The 23765-nt window shown below is 40.8% G+C and overlaps 1 protein-coding gene and 1 pseudogene across 2 annotated transcripts in view; both read right to left on the reverse strand.

Annotated features, from left to right (window-relative positions):
* Positions 1-17172: 17172 nt before the first annotated feature.
* Positions 17173-18216, reverse strand: LOC100477753 (annotated as a pseudogene).
* Positions 18217-21694: 3478 nt separating this feature from the next.
* Positions 21695-23765, reverse strand: part of WDR59 (WD repeat domain 59) — an 87071-nt gene continuing 85000 nt past the window's right edge. For both annotated transcript variants that reach the window (XM_019807879.2, XM_002927134.4), the window contains one exon: positions 21695-22521. In XM_019807879.2, coding sequence (XP_019663438.1) covers positions 22286-22521 — 236 coding nt within the window. In that variant the 3' untranslated portion in view covers positions 21695-22285. The remainder of the gene's footprint in view (positions 22522-23765) is intronic.

The raw sequence follows: 23765 nt of genomic DNA on the forward strand, positions 1-23765 counted from the left end.
TTTTCTTGGGCGCCACTGTTATTCCAAGGACTACGTAATATACACAATGCCCGCACTTTTTAGGGAAGGACTTTTAAAATATGCTTTTGTCACCACCTATTAACTAAGTTACTAACCTTAAGGTAATGATGAGCCTGCTTACTTTAGACCAAAGTGATGATGCATCTGAAATGGAAAACACACCCATAAAATTTATTTAGTGATAAATCTGTCCAACAGAACCCTAAAAGCACAAGCACCTGTTCTTTGGGTGTGGACTTTTTCGGCTGTATAAGCATATTGCCTCAGGTACAGCTGTCCCATTTAAAACAAAATCGAGGAACTCAAGTGTTTTGCGCCTACCAGTCTCCAGCGCACAAAATCCTTTCAGTCAGGCATTGAGCACCCAGCTAAAACCTGTCTTTTTATATTTAAAAAAAAGTTGCTTGTTTGTTTGTTTTTGGCAAGGAAGACCTGTAATATTTAACTAGGTTTTTTCTTTTTTACGTTAAAGATTCAAAGCAACATAGTAAAAAATCAAACAGTACAAAAAATTAAAAATAAAACAAAAATCTTTCTTCACCCCAAACCCTTCTGGGTCTATTCTCTAGAAAACATTCCTATTACTAGTGTATCCTTCCATTTATAAATGTCTATGTATATATTATTTTTTTTTAAAAATAGAAAGAGGACCACCCCCTATACATAGTCTGAGTCTCCTTTCACTGAACATATACGGGAGCCCATATAACCTGTGTCCACGTTTTTCCAACGGTGCATAATATTCCATCGTATGGACACACCACATTTTATTTACTCAGGCCCCTCTTGATAAACATTTAGGTTGTTTCATTTTTTTCTGCTAGAAAAAATGTGAAAGTCAACATTTTCATACTAACAATTTTGTGCATTGATGTACGAGCATCTGTGGAATAAATCCCTACTAATAAAATGGAGTCAAAGGCTTGGGTGTTGGATCGCTTTAGAGCAATTACCAAAGCGTTTTGTAAGAAGGCAGCCCCGTTAACGCACCTTACTGCGTATATCACACATACTGTATGCAGCCCGACATGGGGGCCAACACTGGATTTTCAACTTAAAAAATCCTTTTTTTTTTCAGATTAATTTATTTTAGAGAGATACACAGCACGTGCACACTTGAGCAGAGAGAGGGACAGAGGGAGAGGGAGGGAGAGAATCCTGAAGCGGACTCCCTGCGGAGCTGAGCTTGGAGCCCCACTCAGGGCTCGATTCCACAACCCATGAGATCAACAACCTGAACTGAAAGGAAGAGCCGGTGCCGACTACACCACTACCCAGATGCCCCTCAACTATAAAAAAAATTTTTTTTTTTTATCTTTGCCAGTCTGATAGGCGGGAAATGGTATGAGCACGCCCCCGGACGCTCTTAACCAGTATACGATGACTGCAAAGGTTGCTGCCATTTTTGCACGTGTGACCCAGTTAAATAAAATCAGGGTAGTAACAGGGATGGAGGCTATTTCAAAAGTTTATCCTTACTCCTAAGCATGAGTAGTTGCCTTTGCAGCCTAAATTGGAAAGATTAATTATATACTGAGCATCGCCTCCACGTCACTTTCAGAGTACTCCTTGATCTTAAAATGTCAAACTAAGAATTAAAGGGAACTCTCCCCAAAACATAAGAAATAATTACAATTTTGATTCAGTTGTTTAGAAATGCCAGCACATGTCATTTGTAATATTGACAATGATGACAATTCATGCTGTTATCTTTATGTGAAACAGGCAGTCTCAAGAACAGGCTAAATAGAAAAGTGAGTATAGTCCTCAAACTTTTCCTTACCTCTCATGAACAGCTTTGATAGAAAGTTATTACTGCCAGTGAGAGGAATTTTAAATCCCTTCTTGAAATACACTTCAATAATCTTTTTTATTTTAAATATATTTATTTGAGAGAGAGCAAGCACGGTGGGAAAGGGATAAGCAGACTCCTCAACGAGCAGGGAGTCCGACTTGGGGCTCAATCCCAGGACCCTGGGATCATGACCTGAGCCAAAGGCAGATGCTTAAATTGACTGAGCCACCCAGGAGCCCCTAACCCTTTGTATTTTAGAAGAATTTTAGATTTACAGAAAAATTGCAAAGATGGTACAGACAAGTCCCCATACGCCCCACAGTTTCCCTCTTTATTAACACTTGACATTAGTTGTTCCCTTCTGTCATTTTTCTGTTCCTGGATCGTATTTCGGATCCCACAGTACATTTAGCTGTCATGCCTCCTTCCTCTTGGCTGTGATAGTTCTTCAGACTTTCCTTGTTTTTGATGACCTTGACAGTTTTGAGTACTGGCTAGGTGTTTTGTAGAATGTCCCCCAGCTGGGATTTGTCTGATGTTTTCCTCATGATTAGACTGGGCTTATGGATTAGAAGGGAGAAGACCCCACAGGTAAAGTGCCCTGTTCATCACACCATATCAACTATCGTACTGTCAGCATGACTAATCACTATAGCTTTTGACCTTGATCACCTGGCTGAGTGAAATACATTTATGAACTTCCTGTGTTGACATAAGCAAGGTTACAGTGATGAATGGAATCTTGAGGGTTTCCAAAGTAAACTGTGGTGGCAAGGCTGAGTATTAGGGGACAGGAGACCCCTAATTCTCTAGGAGACCCTGCCAGGGGAGTGGAGAGAACTCTATGCCAGAGTACAATGAACTTTGACGCAATATTGGAAATATATAAATACAATGTTCAGAATAATCCCAGTGGGGTAAGGACAGTAGTCTTCCCTTATTGGCAGGGGTATGTTCTAAGAGCCCCAGAGGATGCCTGGAATCGCAGATAGAAACAAACCCTATATACTGTATTATGTTTTTCCCCCCACACACATACCTATGGTAAAGTGCAATTTATATATTAGACACAGTAAGAGATTAACAACAATAACTAATAATAAAACAGAACACTTGTAACAATACACTGTCATAAAAGTTACATGAATGTGGTCTCTCTCAAAATACCTTCCCTGGACCGAACTCACCCCTCCCTGTGAGGATGTGAGATGATAAAGTGCCTACATGATGACCTGAAGTGAGGTGACTGGTGTGGGCGTTGACCTTCAGGCTACTGTTGACCTTCTGACCAGCTGTCAGAAGGAGGATCACCTGCTCCTGGATCAGGGTAGACTGTGGGTAGTTTCATGGAAGTGAAACTGCAGATAAGGGGGACTACTGTACTGTTACTTACACTTTGCAGAGGAGGAAACGGAAGCACCATGCCACAGACACCAGCGAGCTGAGATGCAGTCCGCGCAGTCTGGGCACAGGGTCCAGGCTCCTACTGCTGTGCGCACCGCCTCACCAATGCTATCGTTAGTCTTAACTTGCCCTTCCCGGACTATTAGTGAGACCGGATATCTTGCTTTTGGTTTATTAGCTAATGGGAGTCTTTTCAAGACCTCAGTGTGGTGTGTTGCTGGTGCCAGCAGCTGGATCAGGATCATCCCAGAGTATAATTTCAGCATGACCCTGGGCTACGGTTGCCAGATTTAGCAAATAAAAATACAAGATACCCACTTAAATTTGAACTTCAGATGAACCACAAATAAGCATGTTCCAACTGAAATTCAAATTGCCTGGCATCCTGTACCTTATCTGGCAGCCTTCCTTCTGGCTCCAGAGCTCCCAGGCCTCACTTCTTAGGCCACCGCAAGTTTCTGTGACTTACTTCTCTTTCATAAATCTCTTCACTGCTTCAAAAAGCTGTGGCAGAGTCTACTGTATGCCCGTAAAACATCTTACACCGTGACTCTATCAGTGTGGGAAGGTAAGTGAAAGACCTGGAAGGCTGAGGGTTTCAAGAAAAGAATGTTGTTGTTTTCCAAAAAGGAAAATGCATCTTGAATGTCTGTGTTCCCACAGTTAGGTGACAGTTCCTTGCTGGTGCTGCTTTGCCCGATGTAAACACAGTGAATCTCAGTCTTTGACTGGGATGTGTTGAATCTCAAATCTTTGAGCACTCAGTCTAGTAAAGATGTTGTCACGTATAATAAGGAGCTAGCTGAATTAACTATGTGAGGTTAACTATTAATAAATTTCAACATTTTTCAAAATAAAAAAAAAAGAAAAGAATAGGAGAAAACACAATGATCCGCGGAAGAGGAAAAAGTACAGTGTGCTTACTATGCAGTGTCTTTCCAGAGACTTCTACTTGAGGGATCATTATGAAACAAATCGTAACACCTGCTTGCCTCATCTGCTTATGTTCCGTGCTGGAATTCCACAAGCTTTGGAGTTGGTGACACCTGGAATAGTTGTGCACCTTTGCTTTACAGATGGATGATGAGAGATTTTCAGGCGTCCCCGCTCGCACACAGCAAAGCTGGGGTGAGAGCAAAGGTCTCCGGATTCGTGGATGCCATTCTGTTTTCATTAATCCTACTTTTGACTTCCAGAACTACAGGATAAATCTGTCAGGCCTTAGACATCAGTGTCTCCTGCCTTCTCTTCATCTTCTCTTTACCAGTTCAAAAGTGTCCAATTTTTACAAGAATTCTTCATTTTATATAGTTTCCAAACTCTTCCCTGCCTTGCTTATTCTTTGAACCCTGTTCCTCTAAAAATGCCCAGGAATTGAACAGAATGATCCACAACCGGGCATAAAGAGAACTATTGCCTCTCTCCCTCCATCCAAACAACAGAGGCTGAGATTTCGTTGACTTTTGGTCATAAATGCACATTTGTTGGCACATGATGTGCGGTTAGCTAAAATCTCTCAGCCTTTTTTTTTTTTTAAGGATTTTATTTTTTTTTTTTTTGGAGAGAGAGAGAGAACAAGCAGTGGGAAAGGGCAGAGGGAGGGAGAAAGAGAGAGAGAGAGAGAGAGAACAGCAGACTCCCTGCTGTGCAGGAAGCAGGATGCCGGGCTGGATCCTAGGACCTGGAGATCATGACCTGAGCCTAAGGTAGACCTTTAACCTGCTGAGCCACCCAGGCGCCCCAACAGGGCTTTTTTTAAGAACTCTCTCATCCTGTACTTCTACATCTAATTATTTCTAACTAACTGCAGAGTTTGCATTTATCCTTCATTAAATGTATCTTTTTAGTTTGGATCCACAACCATAATTTGCTGATTTTCTTCTTTGAAATCTTGATTTTTTAAAAGAAGTTTATTATTATTATTATTATTATTATTATTATTATAGCAATCTCTATACCGAATGTGGGGCTCAAAATCACAACCCCAAGATCAAGAGTCCCAAGCTCTACCAACTGAGCCAGCCAGGAGCCCCTTTGATCTTGATTTGATGCAATTATCCAACATCCGAATCACACATCTCAGCTCTGTCTCATGGGCCTATCTTAAACAAATACATTTTCCCATAAACCATCCATCAAGGATTGCTGCTCATTCTTCCTGGTAAAGCAATGACACCTGACCTCAGCTTTATGTGATTATTTTACTTTTTCTTTACTTCAGCTTCTGCCTTTCTCCTTCACGTCCAGAATTGGTACTGGTAGAATTCTCTGAACCACCTCGCCCACCAGACTCCTAGATTTGGTCTGACCACATCCATCTTCCTCATTCATAACTGTATCTTAACTAGGTTTCTCATTTAAAAATGCGATTTAAAATTAATGTTAAGGGGCGCCTGGGTGGCACAGCGGTTAAGCGTCTGCCTTCAGCTCAGGGCGTGATCCCAGCGTTGTAGGATCGAGCCCCACATCAGGCTCCTCTGCTATGAGCCTGCTTCTTCCTCTCCCACTCCCCCTGCTTGTGTTCCCTCTCTCGCTGGCTGTCTCTATCTCTGCCGAATAAATAAATAAAATCTTTAAAAAAAAAATAAATAAAAAAATAAAATTAAATTAAATTAATGTTAAAAGCGCATATGTTAGCAGTGTGTGAGAAACGTTCAAACTCAAGGTGCGGACAGAATTTCAAACGGCTTTTCTGTTCTGGCGGTATACGTTTGTTCCATCACTGGATCAATGAAACTAGGGTGAATTACAGGTGAGACAGGTCTTCCACATCACAAGTAGAGAAACAGGTACAGAGTAGTCTGGATTAACCTTTATCCTTAACCTCATTTCGGGCTGAGGAATGGATCTGATTCTCTGAACGAGGTCTCTGCTGCCACCTGGTGGTAATCATTTCCCGGCTTCCAAGATGTAAACGTTTCCTAAGTCCTGGGCTCTGAACATTACACCTTGAGCTCCTTTCCGCCATTTCTACTTAAGACTTTCCAACTCTGACAGAACCTCTTGTGGAGAAAACAAGAAACAGTATATCCTCTATTTGTACTGCACAAACGTTTACACTTTGTTGTATCAAATGTGTCCAAAATGTTCACAGAAGGAAAAAAAAGTTTTGATTCCTTTAAGGTTACAGATTGACCCAAGCCTTTTAAAGCCAGCAAAAACATTAGTTACTGGGATGCTTTCCAGATGGGAAAGAAAAGTCACCTATATTGAGCTTTCTTTCTTTTTTCTTTTTTCCATTTCTGATTTCCATTAGGAAAAGAAGAAAAAACATAGTATTGCAGGGTGCTCTAAATTAAGAAGGTAACAGAAGAAAGTAATGTCTGGCCTGGCCCCGGCCTTTAAGCCAAAGTCCCTCCCAGCTTGGGCCAGCGTGTGCTGGCAAACTTTCAACCTTCCAAAAGCACCAGGGGGTGAGAGAGAATGGCTTCCTGAATGTCAATCCAGAGCCAGGACAGCCAAGAGCTGAGTTCAATGACATAACATAGGTCATTTTTAATCTAACCACAGTCTCTTCCTTTATATGATATCTGGACTTAATGTAGCAAAATAAAGGTAGTAATCAGGGGCGCCTGGGTGGCACAGCGGTTAAGCGTCTGCCTTCGGCTCAGGGCGTGATCCCGGCGTTATGGGATTGAGCCCCACATCAGGCTCCTCCGCTATGAGCCTGCTTCTTCCTCTCCCACTCCCCCTGCTTGTGTTCCCTCTCTCGCTGGCTGTCTCTATCTCTGTCAAATAAATAATAAAATCTTTTTAAAAAATAAAAAAAAATAAAGGTAGTAATCAAAGACTGTTTTCAGATTTATGCTACCATAAGAAGTATTTTTATGATAGAAGAAATGCACTTTTCTCACCGTTTTTTGTTAATCCAATCTGAAAGAGTTTATCCATGGGCTGCACCCATTACACAGACAGGCAGTCTCCCTGGTGGCAGCACTGGGGACTTCTGCTCTCTGGTTTGGGAGGTAATAACCAGTCTCCCAGGATGAGCTGTATATTTTCGAAGTGATGGCAGATGCCACATGTATCATTTACTTCTGGGAGTTTTAACTGTTTTTTGGACCACAGGTATGGGTGGAAAATAATTACAACCACCGTAAGGGAACAGAGTTGAAGGACTAAAATCGGAACAAGAAACAAGAACCTAAGATGGGAGAAGGAATTTATTTTTCCTCCCCTACGGTGGGCAGGACAGAACAAGTCCACAAGCTGCTGCGCGACTGGTTACAAGATCCACTGACCGTTACTCAAGAAAGTCTTCGGTTAGGTTCCAGAGCCAGTCTAGCATTGTCTCAGTCAATGCCCAAAGTTCATACTTGTTTCTCAGAACGAACTGTGGTGAATCACAGTGTCTCGCTTTCCTTTCTTTCTTTTTATTCTTTCTTCCTTCCTTTCTTTCTTTTCTTTTAACAAACTTTAAGATAATTATAGATTCCCACGCAGTTTTAAGAAATAACACAGAAACACTCTGTGTACCTTTTGTCCAGTTTCCTCCAAAGGCAACATCCGGCAAGACTGCAGGACAGTATCATACCCAGGATTCCACCCCCCCCTTTTACAGCTTTATTGAGCTGTAATTGATATTTTAAAAATTGCACACATTTTATGTATACATTTTGATGAGTTTGGACATTTGTAAAACTTGTGATACCATCACCACAATCAAGGTAATAAACACATCCACATCTCCAACAGTCTTGTCACACCCAGGATATTGACCCTGATGCAATCCACTGATGATTCACATTTCTCCAGTTTTACCCGTACTTATTCATGTGTGATTCTGCGCAATTTTATCATATGTGTAGTGGTGTATGCACCACAATCAATATGCACAACTGTTCCATCATTACGAGGATCTCTTGTTGCTGCCCTTGGACAACCATACTTCCTGCCTGCCCCTCCCCCAGCCCCTTTTCTCCAGCTTGATAATGTTGTCATTTCAAGAGTGGTTATGTAATGAGAATCATACTACTGTGACCTTTTGGGATTGGCTTTTTTTACTCAACATAATTCCCGTAAGAGTCATCCAAGTGGTTATGTGTATCACAGCTCATTCCTTGTTATTGCTAAGCAGTGTTCATGGTACAGATGTGCCCTCATTAACCCTTCACTTGTTGCAGGATGCCTGGGCTACCTCCATTTGGGGGCTATCACAGATCTTAGCCACTTTAGTATGATTTCCTCTGTTTATTTTTTTTTAAGATTTTATTTTTAAGTAATCTCTACCACCCAAATGGGGCTTGAACTTACAACCCTGAGATCAAGAGTCACATGTTCCACCGACTGAGCCAGCCAGGCGCCCCAGTTTTCTGTTTCTCATGTCTTGCCTTCCTGTGGTTACTTGAACATTTTTAGAATCTCATCTTGATGTATGTATATATTTTTTTCTCCTTTCAAGTTTTTCCATTGTGACCAAATACACAAAATACAAAACTTGTTATTTTAACCATTTTTAAGGGTACAGCCAGTGGCATTAAATGTATTTACAGTGTTGTACAGCCATCACCCTTGTCCATCTCCATAAATCTTTTCATCTTAGAAACTGGAAGCTTGATATTCGTTAATAACTCCCCATTCCCTAGTGCCCCTAGCTGCAGGCAGCCACCATTCCACTTTCTATGATTTTGACTACTCTAAATACCTTATGTAACTGGAATCATACAGTCATTTCTGTATGAAATGACTCATTCATTTCACTTAGCATAATGTCTTTCAGGCTCATGCATTTTGTAGCATATTGCAGAATCCCTTCCTTATTTTAAGGCTGAATAATATTCCATTGTATAAATATACCACATTTCACTTACCCATTCAACAGATGATGAACTCTTGGGTTCTTGCTTCCATGTTTTAGCTATTGTGACTAATGTTGCTATGAACGTGGGTGTACAAATAACTCTTTGGGACTCTTTCAATTCTTTTAGGTATACACCCAGAAGTGGAAATGGCCATTAATTCCATATAGAACTGTGTGGTAATCCTATTTTTAACTTGTTGAGGAACTGCCAAACTGTTTTCCACAGCAACTGTACCATTTTACATTTACAGTGTTTTTGAGTGTATCACACTATGCAGTTTTCTTAGTGGTGGCTCTGGGTATTACAACATACGTGTGACACCACAGCCAACTGGTATCAACATTTTTCCCCTTTGGGTGAAGTGTGGAATCCTTCCTTCCATTTCGGTCCCTTTACTTCCCCACTTTTAAATATCATTGTTTTGAGTATCAAATGATGTTATAATTTTTGTTTTGATCATCAAACATGATTTATATAACTCATGAGGATAATTATTCCATGGACCCATATTTCTGCTCTTGCCACTGTTCCTTCCTCCTTTCTGATGCTCCACCATTCCTTCCTCTACCATTCATTTCTGTTTGAAAACTTCCTTTGACTCTTCTTTTAAGGTATGTCTGCAATCACAAATTCTTTTCGTTTCCCCTTCATCTTGCAGGATAGTTTTGCTGGATATGTAATTCTGGGTTGATAATTCTTTTCTTTCAGCTCTTGGAAAATGTCCACCACTTTCAAGCCTCCAGAGTATCAGATGAGAACTTTGTTTTCATTTGAATTGGTGTTCTCTTGGAGATAACGTATGGTTTCTCTCTGGTGCTTTCAAGATTTTTCCTTTGTCCGTTGTTTTCCAAAGTTTAATTATGATGTGTCTTGATGTGGATTTCTTTGGGCTTATCCTGTTTTGCCAAATCAATAAATTAAAATTTTTTAGATAAATAAATAAATCCCAAGTAGTTAAACAGAAGGTTTATGTTTTTCACTAACTTTGGGGAGTTTCTGGCCATTATTTTTTTTAATGCTATTTTTTTGAAACTTTCCAGTCCCCTTCTGGGAGTCTGATGCTTCAAATGTATCTTTTGTTATTGTCCCTATGATTTTGATTTTTTCTTTTCTGGTCACCTTTTCTCTATTCAGTTTGGGTAAATTCTATCCTCAAATTCATTAGTTCTGTTCTCTGTCATCTCCATTCTACTCTTGACTTCATCCAGCAAGTTTTAAAAGCTTGCTATTGTATTTTCAGTTCTATAATCTCCTTTTGGTTATTTTTTTTTATAACTTCTATTTCTTTGCTGAGACTTTTCTACATTTTTGTTTCAAGAGAATTTGTAATTGGTTGTGGAAGCTTTTTTATGATGGTTGCTTTAAAATCCTTGTCAATGGGACACCTGGGTGACTCAGTAGGTTAAGAGTCTGCTCAGGTCATGATCCCAGTGTCCTGGGATCGAGCCCTGCATTGGGCTCCCTGCTCAGCCAGGAGCCTGCTTCTCCCCTTCCCTCTGCCTGCCATTCCCCATGCTTGTGATCTCTCCATCTCTCTGTCAAATAAATAAATAAAACCTTTTTAAAAACTAAAAAAAAAAAAAACAAAAAACAAAGAACAAAACCTTGTCAAGAGATTCTAACATCTATTCATCACAGTGTTGCATCAATCATCTTTTCTATTCAAGTTGTGTCGGCCTGGTTCTTGGTGTGACAGGTGATTTTCTATTGTATCCTGAACATTTTAGCTATTATGTTAGGAGGCCCTGGGTCCTATTTAAATCTTATATTTTAGCAGGCAGTCACCTTATTCAGGTTTAATGTTTATAAGTGGGCCTGGCCTACTTTTCTGGACTGCAGTTCCAATGACAATTTAATTTTCAGAGCCTTTGTGATGTTATTTTGGGATGCTTAATTTATCTGGAGCCACTGGGGCTCCTCTGGTCCCTGCTGGTGCTGTCTGAAGGGGCTAAAGGAGTTTTCCAGGCCGGCTGCCTGGTCCCTCTGGGCATGTGGGAATAAAGAAGCCACCTGGTGTCTCAGTGTGAGATTGCTCACTGGTCACCAGGTGTCTTTCAGTGGGAAAGAGAGTCTCAGACCCAGAGGGGAAGGAGAGCATCTCCCCAGTTGCTAGACATAAATGGGACTGCCCTGCTGCTTGGTGTCAGCGAGTTCCCAGCCAGTCTTTCACTGGGGCTGCCAGGCTCACTTGGCCTTGGAGCTCTTGTTCCACCTGGGCTGCTTTCTGCTGCTATGCTGGGGGTTGGAAAATGATGGGTGCAGGTTACTTTCTTCAGCTGAGTGGGGGGTTGTAAAATGTCTTCCCTCTGTGCTGTTCCTCCAGCCCTGGCATCCCTACCAATTCACCTTTCTTTTTCCACCTTGCAGAGTTCTCTGGGTGTTGCCTCTATTCCTTCCAGAGTTAACAGTTACACTTTGCAGGGACAAGCAGGGAGAGGCAAGACTACCCTGTCCTGTCCAGACCAGAAGTTCTGGTGCACTACTGTACCCGTTTTGGTATTTCCTAGGTAGTACTGCTGCAAAAGGAAAGTTCTTCTTTTAAATTTATTACTTGGAGGGATGTCATAAAGTATTGTCAAGTGAGAAAGGCTAATTGCAGTGTAAAGCATATAATACAACCACATCATTCTACAAACAAAAAATAACCTTCTAGTATTTATTTGTTTGCACAGTTGTATGTGAACAAAATGTGTAAGGATAAGCACAAGGCTGTTAACACTGGTTGCTGGGGAGGCAGGAGGAAGAGTATTAATTTTGTTTCCATGTATTCTTTCACCAATTGCAGTGAAAATTTTTTTGTTTTTGAAGAAGAGATTAAAATAATTTTCAAAAATCAATTCTGAAGACTGGAAACAACACAAATGTCCTTCAGTAGATGAATAGTTAGACACACTGTGGTCCATCCATACCATGGAATCTACTAAGCAATAAAAAGGGACAAGCTATTGATAACACACAGCAACTTGGCTGGATTCAAGGGAATTACAATGAATGAAAAGCCAGTCTCAAAAGATTATATACTGTATGATTTCCATTTATAGAACATTCTTGAAACTACACAATCCCAGATCTGGAAAATAAATTGGTGGTTGCCAGGAGCTTAGGAGGTGGGGGGGGTGCGGGTGATGGTGGCTATCACAGGGCAGCATGAGGGACCATGACTCTACATAGTTGACTTTCGTGGTGGTGGATACATGAATATACATGTGATTATACTGCACAGAACTAAACACACACACACATGCATGAGGGCATCTAAAACTGGTGACTAAGGTTGATGGAGAGTATCAAAGTCAACTTCCTGGTTGTGATATTTACTACAATTACACAAGATGTTGCCATAGGGAGAAAGTGGGTGATGAGTATACCAGTTACTTTGTACTATTTCTTACAACTGTATGTGAATCTACAATGACCTAAAAATTAAAAGATTAAGAGAACAAATTCTGAAAAACCTCATGGTTACCAGAGGGGAGGTTGGTGGGGAGACGGGTGAAATAGAGGAAGGGGATTAAGACGTACAAACTTCCAGTTACAAAATAAGTAAGTCACAAAGGTGAAAAGTATTTCATAGAGTAGTAACATCGTATGGTGACAGATGGTAGCTACACTTACCATGGCAAGCACTGAATAATGTTCAGAATTGTTGGATCACTATGTTGTACATCTGAAACTAATGTAACGTTGCTTGTCAACTATACCTCAATAATTAATAAAAATAAATAAAATTTTAAAAAGAAAAAAAAACCCTAAAAAAACAGAGTCATGAAGTACAAAAAAAAAAAAAAGAATAAATTATGACACAATAATATAGTGGTACGGGGGGGCGCCTGGGTGGCACAGCGGTTGGGCGCCTGCCTTCGGCTCAGGGCGTGATCCCGGCATTGTGGGATCCAGCCCTGCATCAGGCTCCTCCGCTATGAGCCTGCTTCTTCCTCTCCCACTCCCCCTGCTTGTGTTCCCTCTCTCGCTGGCTGTCTCTATCTCTGTCGAATAAATAAATAAAATCTTTAAAAAAAAAAAAAAAAGATAGTGGTACAGGGAAGTATAAGCTCCCTGTGCTTGTTCTTAGTAACAGCTGCTCTCTTACTCTGGGAAGCAGTACCGAGGTCGACCATATGTTTTTCCCAAAGAGATGGTTTTCATCTCTTTTTGCCTTAGTGTCTGTATTCCCACTGTCGCCGTCCTAATTAAGGCACGGAAATAGACTTCTAACCAGTGTCCCTTTCCATCATCTCTTCACCTCTAATTTGCACATGGTCAAATTAAAACCTGACCTGACACTCTCCCATTTAACTCTCCTCAATGGCTCCCCATCATCTACAGCAGTTATTTCTCCAGTAAGAGCCTCAAATCATGGGTGTTCCCAATTGGTCTGCATGTCAAGCCCTAGATGGGAAAAGGATAATTTGCTGTATGTAGGTGTTTCCTCAAATTTGACACATGATATTAACTACAATTTTAATAAACATCTCATTTCTTAATTATATGTTCTCAATGATATCCTTAGAGTTTGCACATGTGCATATAAAGACTGTGTTGGCCATTTCACCTTGTCTATCAAATGAGTATGTTGTCTATTAAATTTGCATTTTCACTATTACTAGTATGTAGCATATCTCCAATTTCAAAAATGGATTAATGGCTTAAAAAGACTAACTGAAAAATAAAAATAGTGATAAAAGTGGACTTATTATAACTTTCTTACACACACACAAATAGTCAAAATGGATTACAGAACTAAATGCAGGACATGAAACTACAAAACTCCTAGAAGAAAACACTGGCAATAACTTATTTGATATTGTCTGTCACAACATTTTTCTAGATATGTCTCCTGAAGCAAGGGAAATGAAAGCAAAAATAAACTATTGGGACTACATCAAATAAAAAGCTTTTGCGCAGCAAAGGAAATTATCAGCAAAATGAAAAGGTAACCTATGGAATGGGAGAAGATATCTGCAAATGGTGTATCTGATAAGGGGTTAACGTCCAAAATATAGAAAGACATATACAACTCAACACCAAAAAACCCCCAAATAATCCTAAAAAGGGGCAGAGTACCTGAATAGACATTTTTCCAAAGAAGACATACAGATGGCCAGCAGACACATGAAAAGATGCTCAACATCACTAATCATCAGAGAAATATGAATCAAAACTACAGTGAGATATCCCCTTATACCTCTTAGAATGGCTAGAATCAAAAAGACAAGAAACAAGTGTTGGCAAGGGTGTGGAAGAAAAGGAACCCGCAGGCACTGTTGGAGGGAATGTATACTGGTACGGCCACTGTGGAAAACAGTATGGAGATTCCCCTAAAAAATTAAAAATAGAAATACCATGCAATCTAGTAATTCCACTGCTCAGTATTTACCCAAAGAAAACAAAAATGCTAACTTGAAAAGATACATGTTTATGCAGCACTATTTACAATAGCCAAGACATGGAAGATGTTTTATATAATACCAACTGTCCATCCACAGATGAATAGATAAAGAAGATGTGATAAATACCATATGAGATGAGGAATCTAGAAAACAAACATACCAAAAAAAAAAAAAAAAGCAGAAACAGACCCATAAATACAGAGAACATGTTGACTGTTGCCAGAAGTAGGGGTGTGGAGACATGGGCAAAACGGGTGAAGAGGAGTGGGAGGTACAGGCTTTCAGTTATGGAATGAGTAACTCATGGAAATAAAAGGCACAGCCTAGAGAATACAGTCACTGGTATTGTAATAGCCTGTAGGATGACAGATGGTAGCTATACTTGTGGTGAGCATAGCATAAGGTAAAAAGTTGTCGAATCACTATGTTGTACACTTGAAACTAATGTAATATTGTGTATCAACTATACTTCAATTTTTATTTTTTCCTAAGAGTTCAAGTCTACTCCACTTTTTTTTTATTCAACGCTTCCATATATCACCCAGCACTCATCATGACAAGTGCACTCCTTAATCCTCATAATCTATTTAACTCATCCCCCAATCGACCTCCCATCTGGTAACCATCAGTTTGTTCTCTATAGTTAAGAATCTGTTTCTTGATTTGCCTCTCTCTTTCTCCCCCTCTTAATCCCTCTCATTTTTCCCCTTTGCTTGTTGGTTTTGTTTCTTAAATTCCACATATGAATGAGATCATATGGCATTTGCCTCTCACTGACTTATTTTGCTTAGCATAATGCTCTCTAGCTCCATCCATGTCATTGCAAATGGCAAGATTTCATTCTTATTTTTTTTTAAAGATTTTATTTATTTATTTGATAGATATAGAGATAGCCAGCGAGAGAGGGAACACAAGCAGGGGGAGTGGGAGAGGAAGAAGCAGGCTCATAGCGGAGGAGCCTGATGTGGGGCTCGATCCCATAACGCCAGGATCACGCCCTGAGCTGAAGGCAGACGCTTAACCACTGTGCCACCCAGGCGCCCCAAGATTTCATTCTTCTTGATGGCTGAGTAATATTCCATTGAATATATACACCATATCTTCTTTATCCATTCATCAATCAATGGACACTTGGGTTGTTTCCATAATTTGGCTATTGTAGATAATGCTGCTATAAACACTGGGTGCATGGATCCCTCTGAATAAGTATTTTTGTATTCTTTGGGTAAACACCGAGTAGTGCAATTGCTGGACTTGTAGGGTAGTTCTATTTTTAATGTACAGAGAAACCTCCATACTGTTTCCACAGTGGCTGCACCAGTTTGCATTCCACCAACAGTACAAGAGGGTTCCCTTTTCTCCACATCCTCGCCAATGCCTGTTGATTCTTGTGTTGTTGATTTCAGCCATTCTGGCAGGTATAAGATGATATCTCATTGTAGTTTTGATTTGCATTTACCTGATGATAAGAGGTCTTTGAGCATCTTTTCATGTGTCTGTTGGCCAACTGTATGTATGTCTCTGGAAAAATGTCTATTCATGTCTTCTGTCCATTTTTAATTGGATTATTCATTTTTGGGGTGTTGAGTTTGTTTTTAGTAGACTCCATATTGGCCATGGAGCACAATGAGGGGCTTGAACTCACAATGCTGAAATCAAGACCTGAGCTGAGATCAACAGCTGGTCACTTAACCAAATGAGCCACCCAGGCACCCCTGGGGAGTAAGTTTTACAAGCTCTTTATAAATTTTGGATTCTGACCCTTTATCAGATATGTCACTTGCAAATATTTTCTCCCATTCCGTAGGATGTCTTTTAGTTTTGTTGATGGTTTCATTCACTGCACAGAAGCTTTAATTTTGATGTAATTCCAATAGTTTATTTTTGCTTTTGTTTCCCTTGTCTCAGGAGACATATCTAGAAAGAAGTTGAGATGGTCCATGTCAAAGAACTTACTGCCTGTGTTCTCTTCTAGGATTTTTATGGTTTCAGGTCTCACATTTAGGTCTTTAATCCATTTTGAATTTATTTTTGTCTATGATGTAAGAAAGTGGCCCAGGGGCACCTGGGTGGCTCAGTTGGTTAAGTGTCTGCCTTTGGCTCAGGTCATGATCTCAGGGTCCTGGGATCGAGCCCTGCATCAGGCTCCCTGCTCAGCGGGGAGTCTGTTTCTCCCTCTCCCTCTGCCCTTGCCCCCACTTGTGCTCCTCTCTGTCTCAAATAAATAATAGATAAAATCTTTTAAAAAATAAAGTGGTCCAGTTTCATTCTTTTGCAAGTTGCTATCCAATTTTCCCAACACCATTTGTTGAAGAGACTATCTTTCTCCCATTGGATATTCTTTCCTGCTTTGTAAAAGGTTAACTGACCATATAACTGTGGGTTCATTTCTGGGTTTTCTATTCTGTTCCATTGATCTGTGTGTCTATTTTTGTGCTGGTACCATACTGTCTTGATTACTACAGCCTTGTGATATAACTTGAAGTCTGGAATTATGATGCCCCAGCTTTGCTTTTCTTTTTCAAGATTGCTTTGGCTATTTAGGGTCTTTGGGGTTCCATACTAATTTTAGGATTGTTTGTTCTAGCTCTATGAAGAATGCTGTTGGTACTTTGATAGGGATTGCATTAAATGTGTAGATTGTTTTGAGTAGTACAGACATTTAAACAGTATTTGTTCTTCTAATCCATGAATGTGGCATGCCTTTCCATTTCTTTGCATCGTCTTGAAATTTTTTTTTTTCTTTTTTTTCTTTCTTTCTTTCTTTCCTTTCTTTTTATGTCTGATCTTATTTATTTGTTACTCTTTTAAAAAAATCTCATTTTTGACTGGACTCAGACTTAAAGGTAGAAGCTCTCAGAGAGGACAGCGTCTGTCTCTTGGCAATCTGTTCCTGGCATTTTTCCTTGGCCTCCTTCATTCTCTTCGCCAAACATTTAGCATATTCTACAGCCTCTTCCTTATTTTTCTTAGTATGCTGTTTCTTCAAAGCAATATGCTGACGTTTGTGTTAGAGGATACGAGGAGTAACAAGATGCTGAATCCTGGGCACTTTGGTTCTAGGTTTCCTACCTTCTTTGTTCAGGGGCTTTCTTATAATATACTGGTAGACATCATCTTTAAAGAGACTGAAAAGTTTGCGGATTCTGTTAGTTCTTTTGGGCCCCAGGCAAGGAGGCACAGTAGTATCAGTGAGTCCAGGAATATCGTTCTCCCCTGCCTTTTTTTTTTTTTTTACAATCACCAAGTTGAGAACACTGAGACGGCATCCACAATGCAACCCCAAACAGATTTGTGCTTTCTTTCTCTAGTCCTCATTGGTCTGTAGCAGGAATACTCCTTACACAGCAGCAGGCAGCCACGGCCATGGGTCAAGACACCCTGTATCATGGGGAAGCCTTGTTTGTCACTGCCACCACTGATTTGGACCACATAACCCTTCCATTCTTCACCCAGAGCATCAGCAGCATCTTCTGTGGTCATATACTTCTCATAAAATGTATGAAGTTTGCGTTCATCATCCACTTCAATGAGTTTCTCACAGACAGTAGCTGGAAAAGAGATGTTCAGCTTCATCCTGAAGCCAGCCTGCCACCTCTGAGGTGCCATGAGAAAGAGCACCTTGAATTTCTTTCATCAGTGTTTTATGGTTTTTAGAGTACAGGTATTTCACCTCTTTGATTAGGTATATTCCTAGGTTACCATTTTGGTTTTGGTGTAATTGTAAATTGGATTGATTCTGTAATTCTCTTTCTGCTGCTTCATTATTGGTATATAGAATGCAATAGATCTCTATATGTTGATTTTGTATCTGAGACTTTACTGAATTCATTTATCAGTTCTAGCATTTTGGTGGGGTCTTTAGGGTTTTCTATATATAGTATCATATCATCTGCAAATAGTGAAAATTTTACTTCTTTCTTGTTGATTTGGATGCCCTTTCTTTTTGTTGTCTGATTGCTGTCACTAAGACTTCCAGTACTATGTTGAATAAAAGTGGTGAGAGTGGACATCCCCGTCTTATTCCTGACCATAGAGGAGAAGCTCTCAGTTTCCCTCCATTTAGGATATTAGTTGTGGGTTTTTCATATACAGCCTTTATATGTTGAGGTATGATCCCTCTAAATTTACTTTATTGAGCGTTTTTATCATGAATGGATGTTGTACTTCATCAAACACTTTTAATGCATCTACTGAAATGATCATATGGTTCTTATCCTTTCTTTTACTGGTGTGGTATATCACATTCACTGATTTGCAAATAATGAACCACCTGTGCAAGCCACAAATAAATCCCACTTGATCGCAGTGAATGATTTTTTTAAAACGTATTGCTGGATTTGGTTTGCTGGATTTGGAATGATTTTTTTAAAACATATTGCTGGATTTGGTTTGCTAGTATTTTATTGAAAATTTTTGCATCTATATTCATCAGGGATATCGGCTTGTACTCTTTTTTAGTGGTGTCTTTATTAGTTTTGGGATCAGGATAATGCTGTCCTCATTGAATGAATTTGGAAGTTTTCCTTCCTTTTCTATTTTTTGGAATAGTTTGAGTAGGAGGTATTAACTCTTCTTTAAATGTTTGGTAGAACTTGCCTGTGAAGCCACTTAGTCCTAGACTTTTGTTTGCTGGAGTTTTTTATTACTGATTCAATTTTGTCGCTAGTTATTGGTCTGTTTTCTATTTCTTCCTGTTTCAGTTTTGGTAATTTACATGTTTCTAGGAATTTGCCCATATCTTCTTGGTTGTCCAATTTGTTGGCATATAGCTTTTCATAATTTATATTTCTGTGGTGTTCATTAGTTCTCCTTTCTAATTTGTGATTCTATTTATTTGGATCCTTTCTCTTTTCTTTTGGATAAGTCTGGCTAGAGGTTTATCAATTTTATTAATTTTTTCAAAGAACCAGCTCCTAGTTTCATCAATCTGTTTTTTTGTTGTTGTTGTCGTTTTTAGTTTCCGTATCATTTATTTTTGTTCTAATCTTTATTATTTCCTTCCTTCTGCTGGCTTTAGGTTTTGTTTGTTGTTCTTTTCTAGCTCCTTTAGTTGTAAGGTTAGGTTGTTTAAGATTTTTCTTGCTCCTTGAGCTAGGCATGTATTGCTATATATTTTCCTCTTAGGACCACTTTTGCTGCATCCCAAAAGTTTGGGACAAGTGTGTTTTCATTTTCATTTGTTTTCAATTACTTTTTTAATTTCTTCTATTTCCTGGTGGACGCATCCATTGTTTAGTAGCATCTTATTTAACCTCCTTGTATTTTTGGTCTTTCCAGATTTTTTCTTATGGTTGACTTCTAGTTTCATTGCTCTGTGGTCAGAAAAGGTACGTGGTATGACTTCAATTCTTCTTGTATTTGTTGAGACCTGTTTTGTGGCCTCATATGTGATCTATTCTGGAGAATGTTCCATGTGCACTTGAAAAGAATCTGCATTCTGTTGTTTTTAGAATGAAATGTTCTGAATATATATGTTAAGTCCATCTGGTCCAGTGTGTTATTCAAAGCCACTGTTTCCTTGTTGATTTTCTGTTTCCTTCTGATTTTCTGTGACCTGTCCCCATCGATATAATAGGGGTATTAAAGTCCCCTACTTTATCATCATAGATTAGTTCCTCTATGTTTGTTATTACTATTTTATGCATCTGAGTGCTCCCATGTTGGGTGTATACATATTTATAATTGTTATACCTTCTTGTTGAATTGTCCCCTTTATTATTATACAGTGCCCTTCTTTTTTTTTTTTAAGATTTATTTATTTATTTGAGAGAAAGAGAGCAGGGGGAGGGGCAGAGGGAGATGGAGAGAGAGAATCCCAAGCAGACTCCATGCTCAGCATGGAGCCTGATGCAGGGCTTGGCCCTGAGATCATGATCCGAGCCGAAATCAAGAGTCAGTCGCTCAACTGAGCCACCCAGGTGCCTCATCTAGTGCCCTTGTGTCTTGTTACAATCTTTGTTTTAAAGTCTAGTTTGTCTAAGTGTTGCTACTCCTTTCTTTTGACATTCATTTGCATGACAAATGTTTCTCCATTCCCTCACTTTCAATCTGCAAGTGTCTTTCGGTCTAAAATGAATCACTCGTAGAAAATGGATGGGTCTTGACTCCACAGTCCTCAGTAAGAAATGAATTTACATTGTGATCCATTATACATGTATGTGAGTGTGTAGATATGCACTCCTAACAGGTTACACAAAATTATATTCACCCTTCGTATGGTACATGCTCATCATTTCTCTTCTACTCCATTTCATGTTTTAAATGCTGGTTTCTATATACTAAATCAATTTCACAATCCATTACTGGGTCCTCACCTATAGTTTAAAGCAGTGATGTACAACACATTTTGAGACATGTACTTATATTTCTTAAGTTAATCAATTTGGAATTGTAAAATTCTAAGAAACAAATATATATTCCAATAGAAATATCAAAAAGATATCTCTTTTCCTGGCAAATATAATATGTGAAGAGTTGAAAATCATTCTGAAGAATAAAACACGTGGACCACAGCCATGTGGAATGCAGATAAACAAAAAAATGGAGTCTGTGACAGAGCCCAAATGAAGAGTGGAAGGAACTTACCAGAACTCAGCCAACCTGCCCAGTGGCAATGCGAGACTCGAAAATCAATGTTGTGAAGCCATCTAATTTTCCTTTTGCTAAATGAAATGATTAAAAGACTCTAGGGGTTGGGGCACCTGGGGGGGTGCAGTCAGTTGAGCGTCCAACTCTTGGTTTCAGCTCAGGTTGTGATCTCAGTGTCATGGGATAGAATCCCACATCAGGCTCTACACTCAGCATAGAGTCTGCTTAAGATTCTCTCTCCTGGGGCGCCTGGGTGGCACAGCGATTAAGCGTCTGCCTTCGGCTCAGGGCGTGATCCCGGCGTTATGGGATCGAGCCCCACATCAGGCTCCTCCCCTATGAGCCTGCTTCTTCCTCTCCCACTCCCCTTGCTTGTGTTCCCTCTCTCGCTGGCTGTCTCTATCTCTGTCTAATAAATAAATAAAATCTTTAAAAAAAAAAAAAAAGATTCTCTCTCCTTCTTTCTCCGTCCCACCCACCCCACCCCACGCTCTCTAAAATAAATAAATAAATCTTAAAAAAAAAAAAGACTCTTGGAGTTGGAAAGAAACTTAAAATATCAAATTCTATTTTCTCTGTCAGATGACAAGATTAAATCAGCATTTCCTTTGAAAGTCTAAGCACTGACTCTGGTTCTATCCCAAATAGTTAACTTCAATTAGAAACAGAATAAAAACAATTTCACTAAAAAATTGTTCAACCTTTTTTTTTTTTTCAAACAATTACCTGACTTTTATTAGCCAAGGGAGAGCAGCTTGAAGAGAAATAACAAACATAAGATACAGCTTTAAAGTCCTTAAGTACATCATGTATTTATAATTTAAGTATCATTTTTAAAGGCCATTTAAATGTACCAACTTATAACACAGACCCACTGATCAACTAAGTTAATGTCCACTGTCCTTCAGCTCAGGAGACTGTCCTTTGTATCCGACCTTGGTCTGAAATGGCATCAGAAAGGATGCTGTTCAGTGGTTTAACGTTAACACCCTGAAGGTAAACACGGCTCTGGAGGCAGGGGCTTTTCTTGAAGAAGACTTCCACCTGGCTATGTGGCTCTGCACAACGGCCTTCCTCCTTCCCGGTGACATCCATGCCATCCACAGCCAAACAGAAGAGAAGCAAAGGCTCAGGAACAGCTGGTGTGGTGGCAGTCTTGGAGGGGAACATGTTCCAGTCTAGTCGGGAATGGCTTTCTGGAGCCTCCCTCCTGGTGGAGAGCTTGTCATCCAACATTTATGGAATCCTCTGGGATTTGCGACAACTCCCATCATCCGTTAAGTTCAGAACGTGCTTTCAAGCAGGCAGTGACATCCACACCCGGTGGGACACACCTCCTGGGTCCGAAACCACTCCATCATGTGGCTGGTATGCCCACCATGCCCGCAGGTCAGGCAGAAATTGGACGATCCTCGTACCGCCACGTGACAGATGGCACACTGGAATGTGAAGCCTTTGCAGATGGCACACTGCGTGCCACGGACCTCGCTCCGGCAGTGGCTGCAGTACACGCCAAACTCTGCAGACGGTTGGAGATGGCCGAAACAAGACAAATGGGAAATTAGTTCTGCAAAAGGAAACTGGGCATGGTGAGTAATGATGTCTTCATCTTAGAAGCCTGCAGGGATTCTTTACAACAATGATTCTCTTTCTTTTTTTTAAACAGCAGAAGCCCTTCTTCCATAATCTCACTAAGTCTTACAAAGACAAGCTACTGTCACTGCAGGCTGGGTGCAGGGGGTCAGTGCAGGAGATGCCTGGCTGTTGGGAGGCCTGGTGTGAAAAGCCCAGGTGATGGCTACGTCTCATCCTCTCCTATGCCAATGGCTGCAGGGGCCTGGCTCATAGAGGTGGCCACCAACTGTTTGCTGACAGAACTGAAGGACTCAGTGACACCCAGCAACAGCTGATCAGTGTCACAGTGTCTTCCTGACTTGTACACTGATGACCAAGCGGCACAAGATGTGCCAAGTCAGGACCCTGCGGTCAGGGCCAGCTGGTCCCCAGGTCCCTAGAAGAGACCCCGAGGGCTAACCCCACCACCCGCACATCCCAATGCACCTCAAGCACGACCCTGAGTCTGGGCGGCCTATGTGGATCCCTGTCTCCCCTGCCCAGCTTCCAGCGTGCCACCCCAGGAACAGGCCTTCCCACGACTGTGCACTCTCCTCCGACAGCGCCCTCGGCACCTGGCCCCGCCTGGAGCCTGCCGCCTCTGCCGGCCTCTGGAGGAAAGGCTGCTTCGGTCTGGAGTCCCAAGGAGTGCCGGGGCAGGAGTGGCAGACCCGCACCCCATTACTGCCTGAAGACCATTACCTCTCCCCTGAGGAAATGCCACCTGGCTTCATCATCCTTGCTTCTTCTCTGCCCTCACCTATGGCACTGTGGGTACACCCCCAACCCCCGTCCCCTCAGGACTTCTGTTCTTGGTTCTCACTCTTCTCTTGACCCCAGTTTTTGGCACCATCCCTGGTGCCTTCAAAACCCACTCCCAACCCTCTGCACACCTGGCCTCCCAGGTCCTCGCCCGTCCTGTACTGCCCCTGGGGCCAGCCTGAGTAACACGGACCAACATTATCATCACTTTCTTGCAAGTATCCCCAACTCCCTCCACGGTACCACCAGCAGAACCTCCAGCCCGGATGAGTGCTGTCGGCTGCCAACACCATGTCTGCCCTCAGCGTTCCTGAGGGAAGGCGCACCGACCAGATGCGCTTCTCACTAAATACACAACAACCAACTCATGGACTCCCAGTGCGGCAC

Source organism: Ailuropoda melanoleuca, chromosome 12 (assembly GCF_002007445.2).
Source record: "Ailuropoda melanoleuca isolate Jingjing chromosome 12, ASM200744v2, whole genome shotgun sequence".
In the NCBI taxonomy this organism is placed as follows: Eukaryota; Metazoa; Chordata; class Mammalia; order Carnivora; family Ursidae; genus Ailuropoda; species Ailuropoda melanoleuca.